The 16,843-nt window shown below is 52.7% G+C and overlaps 1 protein-coding gene across 1 annotated transcript; it reads left to right on the top strand.

The window, feature by feature from the left end:
• The first annotated feature begins 934 nt into the window (after positions 1–934).
• On the top strand, positions 935–16,832 carry SMPDL3B (sphingomyelin phosphodiesterase acid like 3B). Its single transcript, XM_079778032.1, has 8 exons — positions 935–1,170; positions 6,371–6,584; positions 7,150–7,247; positions 9,287–9,430; positions 10,449–10,615; positions 12,996–13,176; positions 13,258–13,391; positions 16,258–16,832. Exons 1-8 carry the CDS (start codon positions 1,110–1,112, stop codon positions 16,627–16,629), a joined length of 1,371 nt encoding a protein of 456 aa, XP_079634158.1. The 5' UTR covers positions 935–1,109; the 3' UTR covers positions 16,630–16,832.
• Positions 16,833–16,843: the final 11 nt, after the last annotated feature.

Below are 16,843 nucleotides of genomic sequence, written 5' to 3'. Positions count from 1 at the left end.
AGGTCAGTCCGAGGCTTAACCCTATAACCGCTTCCTACACCCAGTTAGTGTGGCTCAGTGGTTGAGCGTCGACCTATGAATCAGGAGGTCAAGGTTCAATTCCCGGTGCGGGTGAAACCAAACAACCAGTGGGTCCGGGCTGCCTGTCACTACTTGAGCCAATTCAGCAGAGACAGGGTTGAATCAGATATGAGCATTTACTCCAAATGCCGGCAGCATGGGGGAGCAGCAGGTCATCCACAAACATCTGCTCTGCAGCCCCCATAAGCCAGCTGCTTATATGAGGCAGGACAAAGATTCCACGGGGAAGCAGGGATCTCAGGCATGGAGAAGTAGGCTGTGGGGGTTTAGGGGATTAGCCCAGGATGAGCTGCCGCTGCCCATGGCTCCCCTGGTTGCAGGTCTCACGGGGTCCTCGGAGTTTAGGAGATCGTGCCTGTGGGGGAAGGGGAAAGGGACAGGAGTGGCATGGGCATGCTCCTTGGAGGGTGAGCACCCTGGGACCTGCATTTTGAGGGGTTTTAAAGGTGGAGCATTTAGGTCTTGGGGGAGGACCAATAGAATGTTTATCAGCTTTATGCTAATGTACCAAGATGAGATTTATTATCTTAATTTGTCTGTCCTTGGGTGTAGTCGGCAAATGGCACTAACTGGATTGCTGCTGTCTGTCTCCCAGAGGAGGGTGCTTTAAGCTATTTACCGTCTGGTTGGGGAGAAGTGCAAACCTTTACCTCTTACGTGTCCTTGGATTAGGGAAGAAAGGACTGAATAGGTGGCTGCAAACTGCTGTTTAACTCTCTGTCTGAGTTTCCCTATTCCGCTTGTCCTGGAATGTTCCTAGCTTCTTACTAGCCTGTGGCAGTGGGACGGGTGCTGCTTTCTATTTCAGAGTCCAAAGGTCTGGCTGGCATAGCACCTCGGATGAACCCAGTTCACACCCTGCTGGGCAAAGGAGGAAAAGCCAGGGGAGGTTTCGATGACTGGAAACGCCAGGTAGCAGGACAGGAAGCTCTGCTCTGGCGAGCGCCACCATTACCTATTTAGGAAGCCTGTGGCTCGGACAACAGCTCCTGGAAAATCCCACGTTCCCTGCGACGCAAGCCCCAAGGATGAGCCTGCTGAAGCTGCTGGTGTTCCTGGCCCACTGGGGAGTCGCCAGGGCTGGACCAGGTAGGCTCTGCAAATGCCTCTGAGTGTTTCCCGGAAAGCGGACCTGGCCCTGAGGGGGTCTGCCTTGGGCCAGCAGTAGTGTGTGGGTTTCTGACTTCCTGCAGGAAAAATTTCACAACCCGAGTCTAGGTGAGCTTTAGAGGATGTTTATTAAAGCTGGGGACAGGGAAACAAGGAAGGGCTGGGGAAACGAGCCTCGGCTGGTCTGCTTTGGCCCACGAAGAAGTCAGAGAAAAGGGGCCTTGGGCACAGGTTCGGGAGGTTTGTCTGGGACGAACGGCTGCCCTGGCGGCAAGCCTCACGGGGTCCCTTCCCGGTTAGGAGATGCATGCCTGTGGAGGGGGGAGGGGAGAGGCTCAGGGGTGCTCCTGGGAGGGAAAGCTGGTGCAGGACCTTCGTTTAGAGGGGTTTTAAAGGCTGGGCATTTGGGGGCGGTCTTATGCTGATGTACCGGAATGAAGTTTATTCTCTTTATCTGCCCTGAGGTATGGTTGGCAAGTGGCACTGACTGGATTTCTGTCACGTCTCCCTGAGGAGGGTGATTTAAGCTATTTGCCCTTTGGATGGGGAGGAAAGTGCCAATCATTTCTTCTTCTTCTTTTTTATATATATATATATTTTATTGATTTTTTTACAGAGAGGAAGGGAGAGGGATAGAGAGTTAGAAACATCGATCAGCTGCCTCCTGCACAGCCCCCACTGGGGAGGTGCCTGCAACCAAGGTACATGCCCTTGACTGGAATCGAACCTGGGACCCTTCAGTCCGCAGGCTGACGCTCTATCCACTGAGCCAAACCGGTCAGGGCCAATCATTTCTTCTTAAGTGTCCTTGGTTTAGGGAAGATCGGATTTACTAGATGGCTGCAAACTGCTTGGCATGTAGATTTTCGAGACAGCAGTGTACTGCTGTTTAACTATCTGTCTGTTTCCCTATTTCACGTGTCCTGGCTTACTGGCCTGTCTCATCAGGATCAGAGTTGCTACAAGCCGCTCACAGAAAGCTGGAGGTGCTGCTAAAAATAGCAAGGCAGGGAGCTGGGCGGGAGGCCCTGAGAGAGTTAGTAGGCGGTGGGGGTGCTGTTTGAGTGGAGGCGACAGCTGGCCAGGGGAGGGACACTGGTCTTGCTAAGAGGTAAGGTGGAGACCTAAGACCCAGCCTGCTGGTAGAGGAAGAAGGTGGCAGGAGATCGTGAACTCACTGAACAAATGTTGGTTGAGGGCCTGTCATGTCCCATGAGCTATTCCAGGAACCGGGAAAGAAAGGAAAACAAGCAAAGCCCCAGTCCCCCTGAAGCAGCCCTCCACCTGGAAAGAAACAACCCAAAAGACACATATCCACGCATAGTATTCCCGCAGATAACAAGGGTGATGGAAAATAACAGCAGAATAAAGGGGGTACTTGTGGGGTGGCCAGAGCAGAGCTGTCTAATAAAGGGGGTACTTGTGGGGTGGCCAGAGCAGAGCTGTCTAATAAAGGGGGTACTTGTGGGGTGGCCAGAGCAGAGCTGTCTAATAAAGGGGGTACTTGTGGGGTGGCCAGAGCAGAGCTGTCTAATAAAGGGGGTACTTGTGGGGTGGCCAGAGCAGAGCTGTCTAATAAAGTGGCATTTGAGCAGAGACCTGAGGCTCAAATGAGTGAGAGAAAGAGCCATGTGGACATCGGGAGAAGAACATTCCAGTAAGAGGATGGACAGTGCCCAGGCCCTGAGCTGAACATGCAGGTGATGTGCGTGAGGATGAGCAAGGAAGCCAGGGCGGCCGGAGCAGCGTGGACCACGGAGGGTGGTAGAGATGAGGTGGGTGGGGGGAGGGTTGGCACCAGCTCATGTATAAACTTGCAGACAATTTAGGGAGTCAGAGTGAAGCGGAACACCACTGGAGGGTTTTAGGCAGAGCTGCGATGTGATCCGACATGCAAACCTTTAAAAGGAGCCTCGGGCTGTTCTGCTGAGGGGAGGCTGTAATGACGGGAAGGCAGGGGAACCACCTCGTGTCTGTCTGCCCGGGACTTTCCTAATTTTGCCACTTAAAGTGTGGCGCCGGGGGACACTCCTGCAGTCCTGGGCAAAGGGGAACGGAGAAGCAGCCGAACCCGGGGGAGGCTATTGCCATCATCGAGTGAGAGGGGCGGGCGGCTCAGCCTGGGGTGTAGGATCGGAGGTGGTGGGAGATGGTCTGTTTCTGGACAAGACTTGCTGACAGATGTGACCGACAGTGGGTGTGAGAGAGGACTCCAGGGGGCTCCAGCGGGAAGGACAGAGTTGTCATTCCCTGATATGAGGGAGGAGGAGATGGCAGTTTGACTGGGCACACGCCCAGTCTGAGATGCCTGTGAGAGGGCTAGATTCCCATGCAGTTAGAGGGGAGTCGGTGGGAGGGCGGGACCTGTAGTTTTCCTCCGGATTCTCAACTGCCCTTCTCTGGAGTCCTTTGCATGAAACCTTAGCGATGATCCAGCACCTTTTCTGCAGCTGCAGAAATCGAGGCCAACGGGAAGGACTGGCGCAGGGTTCCGCTCCTCGCTTGTCCCTGTGGAGCTAGCTCAGTCCTGGTCAGTCCTCTGGTCATCCACTTCCTCAGACCCTACTCAGGAGCAGCTGAGAGCCTGGGCAAACCAACCAAGCTCTAAGGACAATGTCCAAGAAGAGCTAACATTTGTTTATTGAGCAGTTATGATGGGCCAGGCTGGGCCATGCTTGTGCTAGGTGCTTGATATATGCTGTCTTTTTTCTTGTTGTTGTTAATCCTCACCTGAGGATATTTTTTTTGAAATTGATTTTTAGAGAGTGGGGGGGGGGGGGGGAAGAGAGCGAGAGAGGGAGAGAGAGAGAGAAAGAAACATTCATGCGAAAGAGGCACATAGACTGGTTGCCTCCCGCATCCCGATTCCGGCCGGGGATCGAGCCTACAACTGAGATACATGCCCTTGACCGGAATTGAACCTGCAACCCTTCAGTCTGTGGGCCGATGCTCTAACCAGAGCCAAGCCCGCCAGGGCTAATGTTGCTTTTAAAATGATTTCTTGCCCAGGGGAGGGATCAGGATTTGTTTGGTCAGTCATTTACACCTTAGTGTGAACAAGTTTCTGCTTCTTTCCTGAGACCAGATTTAGATCCAGAAAGGTGGGTAAAAGCTAGGACTCACCAGGGAGGAAAAGTCAAGAAGTGGTGATCAGGGGCCAGACTTCACCTTCCAGCCTGTCCTGTGGCTTGGGTGGGGCCTTGCTCTCCAACAGAAGCCGGATGCCTAGGCCCAGTTTCCTGAGGGTTGGGCAGGTGTTGACTGTTGGCTCTGAGTGACACAGGAAATGGAGGCGGAAGTGACAGCAATGGTGAAGGGTGAGGAAATCCCAGGCCTCACCCTGGTTTTTAGCCAGAAACAGGATTCAGGGCAGCAGCCAAACCTGTTCAACCCTCTTCAATAAACATCATTGAAACTATTTATATCAGGCTTGGTACTGGGTACAGAAAATAAATCCACTCAGTGTAGCCTGTTTCTTTGAATTCCCTTCTCTCTCTTACACCAAGAGATTTTTGGCATTTCAGCCTCCCTTGGTTTGGAGCTTCGACCAGGTTTCAATCAAGCACGTCAGCAAACGAGACCACTCCCAGAGGCCTGACCGGCCGGCCACCCTGCATCTAGACCCACCACCCTGCATCTAGACCCACCGAGTACACCCACAGGAGGAATCCAGCCCAATCTGAACTCACATTCCTTCTTTTCTGGCCCAACATTATGTCCACATCTACCCCCCAGGTTTTTGATGGTATTAATTAGCAAGATCTTACACATTCGGTAAGCCTTCTCCTAGATCAGATTTTTTTTTTAGAGAGTGGAAGGGAGGGAGTGAAGGGGGGGTGGAGAGAGAGATCAATTGGTTGCCTCCCACACCCCCCGAATGGGGCCTGGGGCCAGGGATCGAACCTGCCACCCAGGTATGTGCTCTTGACTGGGAATCAAACCTGAGATTCTTTGGTGCTCAGGCCACAGCTCTAACCATTGAGCAACACCAGCCAGGGCCAGGTCAGATTTTTGTATTTCCCTGGAGCATGATAAAATCTGGCTCTACTAGTAAATATGGGCTCAGAGAGGTGAAGAAACTTGCCCAAGGTCACAACTAGTATGCTTGCTTAACCCTGACCCTCCCCACCTTTGCTTTAAGACAAACACTTTTCTTAGAACTCCCAAAGGTTTCTTGAGGGTCATGCCTCAGCCCAATTCCTCATGTTGATGCTGGGGATGCTGAGGTGGGGAGATGGAGAGGGCCTTGTCAAAGGTCACAGGTCAGGGTCAGATAAGCCTGTGCTCTGCTCCACTCAGTGCCTCCCTGGGCAAATCCTGTGGCCCAGTTTCTCTCTCTCTCTTTCTCTCTTCTTTCTTTCTTTCTTTCTTTCTTCTTTCTTTCTCTTTCTTTCTTTCTTTCTTTCTTTCTTTTTTTCTTTCTTCTTTTCTTTCTTTCTTTCTTTCTTTCTTTCTTTCTTTCTTTCTTTCTTTCTTTCTTTCTTTCTTTCTAAAATCCTGTGGCCCAGTCTCCCTCCCTCCTTTCCTTCCTTCCTTCCTTCCTTCCTTCCTTCCTTCCTTCCTTCCTTCCTTCCTTCCTTCCTTCCTCTCTCTCTCTCTCTCTCTCTCTCTCTCTCTCTCTCTCTCTCCTTTCTTTCTTTCAAAAATATATATTTTAATTGATTTCAGAAAGAAAGGGAGAGGGAGATAGAAATATCAATGATGAGAGAGAATCATTGATCGGCTGCCTCCTGCACACCCCACACTGCAGATCAAGCCCGCAACCCAGGCATGTGCCATGAGTAGGAGCGAACCACGGCCTCCTGGTTCTTGGGTCTACGCTCAGCCACTGAGCCACGCCGGCCAGGCTCTTTCTTTCTTTTTGTAATATTTATTTTAGAAAGAGAGAAACACGGATGTGAGAGAGAAACATTGATCAGTTGTCTCCCATACATGCTCCCACCGGGGATCAGACCTGCAACCTGGGTATGTGCCCTGACCAGGAATCAAATCAGCGACCCTTATGGTACATGGGCTGACACTCAACCAACTGAGCCACGCCGGCCAGGGTCCATGGTCCATTTTCTCCGGACCCTTTCACCTGCACAACTCCCTCCTCCAGCTCCTGGTTCCCCCACCCTGCCTCCCCATGCGGGCTCAGGAGGGCCTGGCATTGAGGAGGGTCTCCTTTCCCCTGCAGGGAGGTTCTGGCACATCTCGGACCTGCACCTTGACCCTGACTACAAGGTGTCCACAGACCCCCTCAAGGTATGCCCATCAGCTGGCTCCCAGCCGGTGCACAACTCGGGCCCCTGGGGGGACTACCTCTGTGATTCCCCCTGGGTCCTCATCAACTCCTCCGTCTACGCCATGAAGGAGATTGAGCCGGAGCCAGACTTCATCTTCTGGACAGGGTGAGAGCCGACAGCACAGCTACCCGCCACTGGGTTCCTGCCGCCTGCCACCTCCCTGCCCTGTCCCCCTTAGTCCTCACATGAAGCTCACAGGGACCCTGGACGTGGCTGATCCCAGCCTGTGCCCTCGCCCTCTGTCTCCCGGCCTCAGCAGCATGCAGCTCTCACGTGGCTGGGGACAAGGTCATGGCATGCCTGGGCGTGTGGAAAACTCCCCCGTTTTAAGTTGGGGGATGAATAATGCAGCCACTCCCACTGGGGTTTAGGGACGGCAAGCCCTAAAGATCCAAATGCAGGGAGGGGAGAAGGTCGGCGCCATTACTATTCCTATCGTACGGATGAGCTGATGGGGGCTCAGAGAGTTTAAACAACCAGCTGAGGACCCGCAGCAGGTCAATGGCGGAGCCCGGGTTTGAACTCTGCCCCGTGTGATTCCCAACTTCAGCCTGGCCATACCTCTCCGTTCCATGGCCTCTTTTCTCACAGCAGAGCCCTCCCCCCCGCACCCCTTTTCTCATTCCCCATCCTGAGCTGCCCACACTCACTGGCGTGCGGTGTTTTGCAGCGATGACACCCCTCACGTGCCCAACGAGAGGCTGGGAGAAGCAGCTGTGCTGGAAATTGTGGAACGCCTGACCAAGCTCATCAGAGAGGTCTTCCCAGGTGAGGGCCTGCCGTCAGTCCTCCACAGCACTTCCTGAGCCCCACGGGGCGCCATGGGACAGGAGCAGCAAGGTGTCAAGCCAGGGACAGGAGCAGCCTTCATCCATTGACAGTAATGGCTGTGGGGAAGTTCTGTGCCAGGCACTTCCAGCAACCCTGCGAGGAACATGAGAGCTGATTGGCCTGCGGACACACACAGAACTTATCCATGGAAATGAGGAGGGAATCATTGATTGGCTGCCTCCTGCACGCCCCACCCTGGGGATCCAGCTCGCTACCTGGGCATGTGCTCTAACCAGGAATTGAACCGTGACCTCCTGGTTCATAGGTCGATGCTCAACTACTGAGCCACGCTGGCTGGGCTAGAAGGTTTTCCAGTTTATAATACACTTGCACATTTGCTGATTTCCCTAACATCCAAGATGCCATCTATTGTAAGATGCATCATTTTATGGAGAGTGGTGCACGGAGATGCACAAGGCAAGCCGACCCATCCCCTTCCAGGCCCTGCCACGCACTAGCTGGGTAATCTCATCAAGGCACATTTCTCCCTGGGAAAATAAATACTGGTACCTGCCCAGAGGATTGCTGTGAGGCTTAAATAAGCCAATCCATTCACTCATGTAGTCAATCAACAAGTATTTATTGAGCATCTACTATGGAAGACACAAGTTTAGGGGTAGGGGACTTGGTGGTGGAACAAGACATCAGGTCATGACCTCATGGAGCTTGTAAGGAGCTTCCAAAAGTCTGGCACATAGAAGCAGCAAAAAGAGGGAGGGATCCTCTCCCTTCTCTCCTGCCCTTGAGATTCCAGGAATTCGTGTTTTTCTTAAATGGATCTTTAATGACTGCCAGCATTTACTTCAGAGAGGTGAGGTTTTTCCAGACAGTTACGATGATGGCTTCCTGCTTTGTGAACAATTCCTGGTGAGAATTCTACAACTTCCTCCTTTTTGCAGAGCCCTCAAGACCTTGCAGGCTACACAGGACAAAGGGTTTGTTAGAGACATTTCCCCAACTGAGAATTTCCCCAGCCTCCCTCATCAGTTCAAGATCACTCCCTGCGGTGAGCCAAGCTCATAGAAGGGAAATGCCCTGCCCTGAACTCAGAGGAGTTTTTGTTTGTCATCAAATATTTATTGAGCAACTACTACCTGCTAGACACTGTGGTAAAATGAAAGCTGGAATGAGGCTGACAGCCTCCCCTCCCCTCCTGGGCTCATTCACAGGCCACTTCCTCTAGGAGGCCCCCCTGACTCCACCACTCCTGTTACACACTTCCACAGCAAGTGGCTCTTCCTTTTTTGTAAGAGCCACACACCCCTCGTTACTCAATACCTGTCAACCTACTGCAATGCAAGGCCTCTGGGACTGGGACTGGGTGCCTGGTACCAGGTCTACGTGTCGGTACAAACTAGGTGCTCATGAGTGAAACTCCTAAGGCCTCCCGGAGTGAACCAGACCTTTTCCCTAACAGTAAGATGGCCCTGGAATTGACAAGAACAAGGAACACAAAATAATAGGTGTCCTTTTTAGGAAAATATTTATTTTTATTGATTTCAGAGAGGAAGGGAGAGGGAGGGATAAAAACATCAATGATGAGAGAGAATCATCAATTGGCTGCTAGCTGCACGCCTCACACTGGGGATCGAGCCTGCAACTCGGGCATGTGCCCTGACCGGGAGTTGAACTCTGAACTCCTGGTCCAGAGTTCAATGCTCAACCATTGAGCCACACTGGCCGGGCTAGCTTTCTCCTTCTCAGTTGATGCTTCCTCTCTGACCAGAAAACTTTCTCCTGGGAATGGGGTTAGGGTCCAGGATCAGAGAACTCACTGCTTCTCCTTCCCAGGTCTCAGCAAAGTTCAGCAAGCTTTTATTAAATGAAATTTTCAGTTTATCTCTAGATTTTCCTCATCTGTGGGTTTTATCCTCATTGCTCTTCTCCATTAGCTCTGATGGTCAATGCTCAACTGAAAATGATTGACTCCAAGTGCTTCCCCATATATATTTTTATATTTTTCCTTTCCTTCCCAGATACTAAAGTATACGCTGCTTTGGGAAACCATGACTTTCACCCCAAAAGCCAGCTCCCAGCGGGGAGCAACAATATCTACAATCAGATAGCAGAACTATGGAGACCCTGGCTCAATAATGAATCCATTGCTCGCTTCAAAGAAGGTACTAATACCATTTGCTACTATACGCACTCATCGTACGCCAAGGTCTAATCTAATTCATCTTTACCACACCCCCACGAGATTGGTACTGATTTCATCCCTTTTATAGATAAGGAGACTGAGGTTTAAAGATACCAAATCACTTGGCCAAGGTCACCCCCTTAGGGAGGCGGACGTGATAGCAGAATCCAGGGCTGACTCCAGTGCCCGTGCTCTTAACCCCACGGCACTAATGAGCAGTGAATATTGAGAGTTTACTGTGTGCCAAGCACTGGCCTCCGTGCGTTACTAGACTCCTTGCAAATACACTAGGAAAGAGCAGTGACCTTCAATTCAGTTCAAGCAGCGTTTCTCAGCCTTGTCCCTCTTGACATTTGGGGCAGGAGGCCTTTGTAGTGGGAGCTGTGCTGTGAACTACAGGATGTTTAGTGGCATCTCTGGCCTCTACCCCCTAGGTGCCAGTAACACCCCCAGTTGCAATGCCAAAAAATGTCTGTAGACATTGCCAATGCTCCCTGGGGGACAAGATCACCTGGTGGAGGACAACTGACCCAAAGACAGCCTGCCCAAGGTAACCCCGGTTCCTCTTCCTTTTCCTCAGTCCACACCTGCCGGGGCTCCCCATTGGCCAGACCAACCAGAAGCCTGTGGCTCAGAAGCCCATTGGCTTAGTTCACATAGACCAGCTCCCAGGGCAAAGAGCCGAGTAGAGAAGGGTTGATGATGCATCTGGAGGGGCAAACACACCTCATTGTTATCACCATGATACAGATGAGGAAGCTGAGACAGAGAAGTTAAGTAACTTCCCCAAGTTGCACAGCTAGTAAGTGATAGAGGCAGGATTTGAACCGAGGTAACCTGGCTCCAGAGCCTTCAGTCTTAACCCATGAAGCCCGTCTTATGGGAAAGATGGGAAGGGAGCATTAAGGGAGGGAGAAAGTGGGCAAGGAAAGGGGGCAGAGGTGTGTTTAGTCAGAGGCAGAGGGCCCCTTCATATTTCCCTGGCTGTGATGTCCTAGGTGCGTTCTATTCTGAGAAGTTGCCGGGGACGACGGGGCGAATCGTGGTCCTCAACACCAATCTGTACTATACCAGCAATGAGCAGACGGCCAGCATGGCTGACCCTGCCCAGCAGTTCCAGTGGCTGGAAGATGTGCTGAGCAACGCGTCCAGAGCTGGGGAGATGGTAAGGGCTGCTACCTCCTCCCCCTCCCCTCTCACTCTTGAATCACGTCCTGCATGAGTCTCCCACCTCTGCACAAATTCATCCGCTCTTTGCAGATGCCTATATCACAGGCTGGAGTGGGGAACCTTTTTCTGCCAAGGGCCATTCGGATATTTATAACATCATTTGCGGGCAGCACAAAATTATCAACTTAAAAATTAGCCTGTTATATTTGGTTAAACGTTTAATTAACTCAGCCCCAAGGCCTTGGAAGAGCCAGACCAAATGATTTCACGGGCCTTATATGGCCCGCGGGCCAGACGTTCCCCACCCCTGACAGAGGGTCTTTATCAGCCTGGCACCAGGAGGGGGCTTTGTCCATCCTCAGAACAGCCCGTGAGGCTGGGACCCCAATGCCCACGGCAGATGTGAGGCTCCCCAGGGGTGGTGATGATCCCAAGTCACACAGTAAGTGGTGGGGCCAAGACCAGAAGCCCGACTCCAAGTCCAGTGCTCTTTTCACTTCTGCCACACTCCACGGCTGCAGCCCACATTGTGGGCTAGACTTCAAGGGGATCCCTCCCCTGTGGTGAAGCGCGGGACTTGGTTGGAATGCCTGTAAGGAGGACTCTCCGAAAGGTCGGGGTCCTCTGGGGGGACCTTGCTAAAGGCGGCCCCTACCTTTGACTTTTCCAAACAAGTCCTATCCCCCAAGGTGTTTTGCTAGAATCTCTGTGTTTAGTCTTTAAAGACCCGACCTTATAGAAACGTGTGCTTTCTCAAGGATACTTACCCTGCTGATTGTATCTAGAGGTTAATTTTAGTTCAAGCTGTTGTTACAACAAAAAGCTAATGAGGCAGGCAATCGGGGCTATTTTAGTTGCTAAAGCTAAACAGTCCCTTAGCCTTCTCTTTCACAGAAACGTGTGTCAGAGTAATCTGTTCATCCGCCGCTCAGGGTCTGCTGGTCAGCCCCGCCACTGCCCTTGAGGTGTGTCCAGCTCGTCTGCTGGGCTGGCAGCTCCCCGAGGACTGGTCCTGTGTCTCATTTGCTTGAGTCCCTGCACGGAACAGCAGCACCTCCCAGCAGGATTTCATGGCTGGTGCTTCTGAGCACTCACTGTGCATTATCTCATTTAACTCTCAAAGCTTCACCAGTTAGGTGCTATTCCCAATGAAAAAACTGAAGCTCATAGGGGCTGAGGCGGTAAAATATCAATCAAAGGACTTGTATGCATGCATATGAGCATAACCAATGGACACAGACAGTAGGGGGGTGAGGACATGTGCTGGGAGGTGGGAGCGGCCGGGGAGAGGTCAATGGAGGGAAAGGAGACTCATTTAATACTTTAAACAACAAAGAATTTAAACTAAGAACAAAACAAACAAAAAAACAACACTGAAGCTCAGAGCGGTGACACACCGCTGGTGTCCAAGCTGTAGTTTGACTCCAAAGTTCATGCTCCTAATTGCCCTCTCCCTCACCCCCATTCTACTTCTTGCAGTGGTGGCCAAGGGCCCAGACATTGTTAGCTGAGTGATTCAAGGAATGGAAGGTGTGATCGCACATGAACACTTAGCATCTGGAGGGGCAAACACACGGTCCTGCAGGGCAGGCTCAGTGACAGTGCCCGGCTCTCCACGAGGAGACCAGTCTGTGAGGACCAGGAAGGATCCAGGAGGAGGTGTCCTTTGAACTGGGTTTGGAAGTCTGAGTCGGATACAGAAGTGAAAATGAAAAGGGCACGCAGGGTGGCAGGCACAGCGTGGGCAAAGCGGAGGTGGGAAGCATGTTACATTACTGGGTACAGAGAATACTGGAGTCTGCCCGGAAGAGGGGAAGCAGACGGGGTACGCTTGAACCTGTCTGCTTGTCTTTGGGGAGATGGGCAGGTTTTAAAAAAATATATATTTTATTGATTTTTTACAGAGAGGAAGGGAGAGGGATAGAGAGTTAGAACATCAATGAAAGAGAAACATCGATCAGCTGCCTCCTGCACACCCCCTACTGGGGATATGCTCGAAACCAAGGTACATGCTCCTGACCGGAATCGAACCTGGGACCCTTCAGTCCGCAGGCCGATGCCACAAACCAGTTAGGGCAGTGGTCGGCAAACTCATTAGTCAACAGGGCCAAATATCAACAGTACAACGATTGAAATTTCTTTTGAGAGCCAAAATTTTTAAACTTTAACTTCTTCGAACGCCACTTCTTCAAAATAGACTCGCCCAGGCCGTGGTATTTTGTGGAAGAGCCACACTCAAGGGGCCAAAGAGCCACATGCGGCTTGCGAGCCGCCGTTTGCCGACCACGGAGTTAGGGCAATGGGCAGGAATTGAGAGGGGAAATGAAGGGCTAGGAGGGCATCTCTGAGCCCCGCCTGGCACTCCTTCCTCATAGGTGTACATCATTGGCCACGTGCCCCCGGGGTTCTTTGAGAAGAAAGGGAACAAGATGTGGTTCCGGGAGGGATTCAACGAGAAGTACCTGAAGGTGGTCCAGAAGCATCATCGAGTCATCGCAGGGCAGTTCTTCGGGCACAATCACCTGGACAGCTTTCGGATGTTCTATGATGATGCAGGTACTCAACCTGGAGGGCACTGCCAGCCTGCCTCCCTCCTCTCACCAGCCTCTCTCAGTCCCATGGTCTCTCTCCTCAAAGGTGCCCCCATCAGTGTCATGTTCCTTACGCCGGGAGTCACCCCATGGAAAACCACATTACCCGGAGTGGTCAACGGGGCCAACAATCCAGGCATCCGGGTGTTCGAATACGACCGAGCCACGCTGAGCCTGCGGGTCAGGAGCCCTGGGTCTGCTGGGGCTGGAGGAGGGAGGGAGGGAGGGAGGGAGGGGCCTAAACACATCACCACACTCCCTAACTCTTTCCCAGCTAATCCACACTCTAATGACCACTGAATCTCAGGAAGGTCAAGTGACTTCCCCTCGGCTAGAACTCAGGATCAGACCCCTGGTGCTATCTCCAAATCCTGCCGCCAAATCAGGCCATTTCTTCTTCCCCAAATCTCCCTTCGCCCCGGATCATTGCCGCGGGCCTCCTACCTGATTTCTCTGCCTCTAGCACTGCCCTGCGGTAGCTCATCTGCTACAGACTACAGAAGAGATTAATCTCTCTAAAGCCGCGGTCGCCAACCTTTCGGACCTCATGGACCACCAGTGGTCCGCGGACCACCGGTTGGCGACCGCTGTTCTAAAGCACTCATCTCTCTCCTGCTCGATAACCTTCAATGGCTCCCCAGTGTCCCCAAGATAAGACGCATCTCCTCAGCCTGGTATTCAAGTGTGCCCCCAGGCCCACTGCCCACAGGTCTGTGTTCTCTACACCGATGACACAGCAGCTAACGCAGGTTCCCAACTCATCAAGCAGCCCGTCACCTCCTGGGATGTGCTTGTGATTATTTCAAGTGACAAAGAAACATTATTCCTTCATTGATTCCATAAACTATTAATTAGCTGCCGTGCCAGGCCGGTGAACACAACAAAGTCACTGCTCTCCCGGGGCTGACATTCCCACAGGAGTAAACAACCAAGTCAAGTCAAGTCCGGCATGAGACACGTGCTAAGGAGAAGAGAAAACAGTGAAGAGGCAGGTGGTGACGATGGTTACAGAGTGTTTGTGCCGTTAGATAGGTGTGGCAGGAAAGTGTCCCTGATAGGATCACAGTTCAGTCCTGAGTAAACTGAGGGACTGAGCCATGTGAGCATCTGGTGGAGGAAGAGCAAGTCAGAGGCCCTGGGGGGGGGGGGGAGTGTGCCTGGTGGGTTAGAAGAGCAAGGAGGCCAGTGTGGCCACAGGAGCGAGTGGGTGGGGTGGGGGGGACAAGGTCAGATCACACAGGCCATGAGCAGGACTCTGGATCTGGAAGGTTTGGGGCAGAAGAATTAAATATGCTGGCTTACAAAACCACCATGTCTGCTGTGCAGAGAACAGGCTGTCGGGGTCAAGGGCAGAACCAGGAGGATGGGACAGGAGGAGACTGCACCAACCACGAGAGGTGATGGTGCCGTGGGCCAGGGCGGTAGCAGTGGGTGGTGAGACGTGCCGGATCCCGGATGTATTGTGACGGCAGAGCAGACAGGATCTGCTGGTGGACTGGACGAGGGGTGTGAGAAAAGAGGAGTCAAGGAGGACTCCAAGGCTTTGGTCTGAAAACCTGGAAGGAGGAAGTTGCTAGTGACTGAAATGGGACCACAGCAGGAGGAGCAGGTCTCGGAGGGAAGACCAGAAAACTGGTTTTGACCTGTGAACTGCAGGATGTCTAAGTGGCATGCACGTGAGAGTGCTGAGGGAGGAGGCAGCTGGAGTCCCAGGAAGAGGTGGGTATTGAGATTTGATCGGGGAGTTGAGAAATGTCGTTTAAAACACGGACTGGACACGATAACCTAGGTCCTTGATCCTGGAGTAAACGAAGATGGAGAAGCGGTCTGAGGGTTTTGAAGAGTATGATCCCTTGTCCACATGGGCACTCAGAGGGCTTTTTTCAGCAAGAGGAATCATAGGCTGGGCCTCCCTCCTCCCTGTACCCGGCCCACCAGCGATGGGGCCGTTTGTTTCTCAACGATGCACTGTGAGAGGTCGCCGTTCTAGCCTGGGCACCAACATGCCTCATCCTTCTCAGGGAGGGAGCCGGACACACGTGGGTTTGAATCCTGGCTCCGCCACTCAGCAGCTTTTTGACCTGCTTGGGCCTCCCTTGCTTCATCTGTAAATGGGAGGCAGGAAATACCACCCAGACACGGCAGCTCCTCTTACCCCACCTCTAGTGACCTGAAGCAGATCCACAGATTTAAGTGGAAAGTGTTGGACAGATAAACCCTTCCAGATTCTAGTCCCGAAGATGCACCTGAGTCCTAGGGGTCTTGGGGGGATCCCAAGCCTCCAACCAACCACAATTCTATAACCTATCTCAGCCAGGCACTCCGTCCTACTTCTTTTAAGTTGCTTTTTATCATTTAGTCTATAAACTAGTGTCCCAGTGCACGAAATTCATGCATGAGGGGGTTGTTCCTCAGCCGGGCCTGCACCCTCTCCAATCTTGGATCCCCCATAGGGATTGGGCCTAAACCAACAGTTGGACATCCCTCTTGCAATTCAGGACCACTGGCTCCTAACCGCTCACCTGCCTGGTGGCCTGATTGCCCCCAACTGTCCCCCCCTGCTGGCCTGCTTGCCCCCATCTGCCCTCTCCTCCTGACCTGATTGCCCCTAACCACCTCTGCCTCAGCCCCACCATCCCGGAAGGTCTCCTGGTCTAATTAGCATGTTACCCTTTTATTAGTATAGATATTTACTGAGCATCTTCTGTGAACCCGGGAGCTTGCTGGGACAGAAAATGCACAGGCCATAGGGTAAACCACTGGTTCCACTCCAGCCTTGGCCACTGAACATCTGTAGGACCCCGGGCAAAAAAATTAACCGCTTTAGGACTCAGTTTCTTCATCTGTGAAATGGGGGTGATAAGTACAGTTACTTCATCAGATTCAATCAGCGGATGTCACACACACACACACTCACACACACCCTGGTAAGTAGTAAATGCTCATTAACTAATAGTCATTATGGAGGGTGGGGGCAAAGGCCAGGTGCAGGATTGGGGGTGGAAGCAGACAGTTGTTCACAGCCGGCCTCCTGCCCCCTCTCCAGGACATGATGACTTACTTCATGAACCTGAGCCAGGCGAACGTGCAGGGAACGGCGCGCTGGGAGCTCGAGTACCAGCTGACCAAGGCCTACGCGGTGCTCGACGCAGGCGCCCGCTCCATGCACGCCGTGCTGGGCCGCATCGCCAGCGACCAGGGCACGCTGCAGCGCTACTATGTCTACAACTCGGTCAGCCACGACACGCGGGCCTGCGACCACATCTGCCGCGCCGAGCACGTGTGCGCGCTGCGCGAAGTGGCCTCCGACTCGTACGCCACCTGCCTGCGCGCCCCCGCCGCTGCGCCCGGGCCCGGGCTGGGGCTCCCGCTCCTGCTGGCAGCGCAGCTCGGCCTGAGCGCGTGGCTCGCATGGTGACCTGGGGTGCCGCCTGCTGGATCGCTGGGTTTGCCTTCCTCTGGGTGAATTGGGGCCGGGTCACCCCCTGAGGGCTGGACTTTTTCATTTTCCCGGCGTTCGCAGAGTGAACGGGGATGGGGCAGCCAGATCAGGAAAGAAGCCCGAAGACCCTACCACAAGCCCATTTCTTCCAAGTTTTACGTTTTATATGTATTAAAAAAGCTCACGATGT

This window comes from Cnephaeus nilssonii, assembly GCF_951640355.1.
Source record: "Cnephaeus nilssonii genome assembly, chromosome: 7".
Classification (NCBI taxonomy): Eukaryota; Metazoa; Chordata; class Mammalia; order Chiroptera; family Vespertilionidae; genus Cnephaeus; species Cnephaeus nilssonii.
The sequence above is the reverse complement of the archived record's forward strand: the minus strand, read 5'-3'. Positions and strand labels throughout refer to the sequence as shown.

What these genes read in the sequence shown, in the direction of transcription:
- SMPDL3B (XM_079778032.1), top strand. Translation starts at nt 1,110, where the DNA reads ATGAGCCTGCTGAAGCTGCTGGTGTTCCTGGCCCACTGGGGAGTCGCC. An exon ending in CATCAGAGAGGTCTTCCCAG is followed by an intron (nt 7,248 to 9,286) that starts GTGAGGGCCTGC and finishes TTTCCTTCCCAG; the next exon opens with ATACTAAAGTATACGCTGCT. An exon ending in GAGCCACGCTGAGCCTGCGG is followed by an intron (nt 13,392 to 16,257) that starts GTCAGGAGCCCT and finishes CCCCCTCTCCAG; the next exon opens with GACATGATGACTTACTTCAT.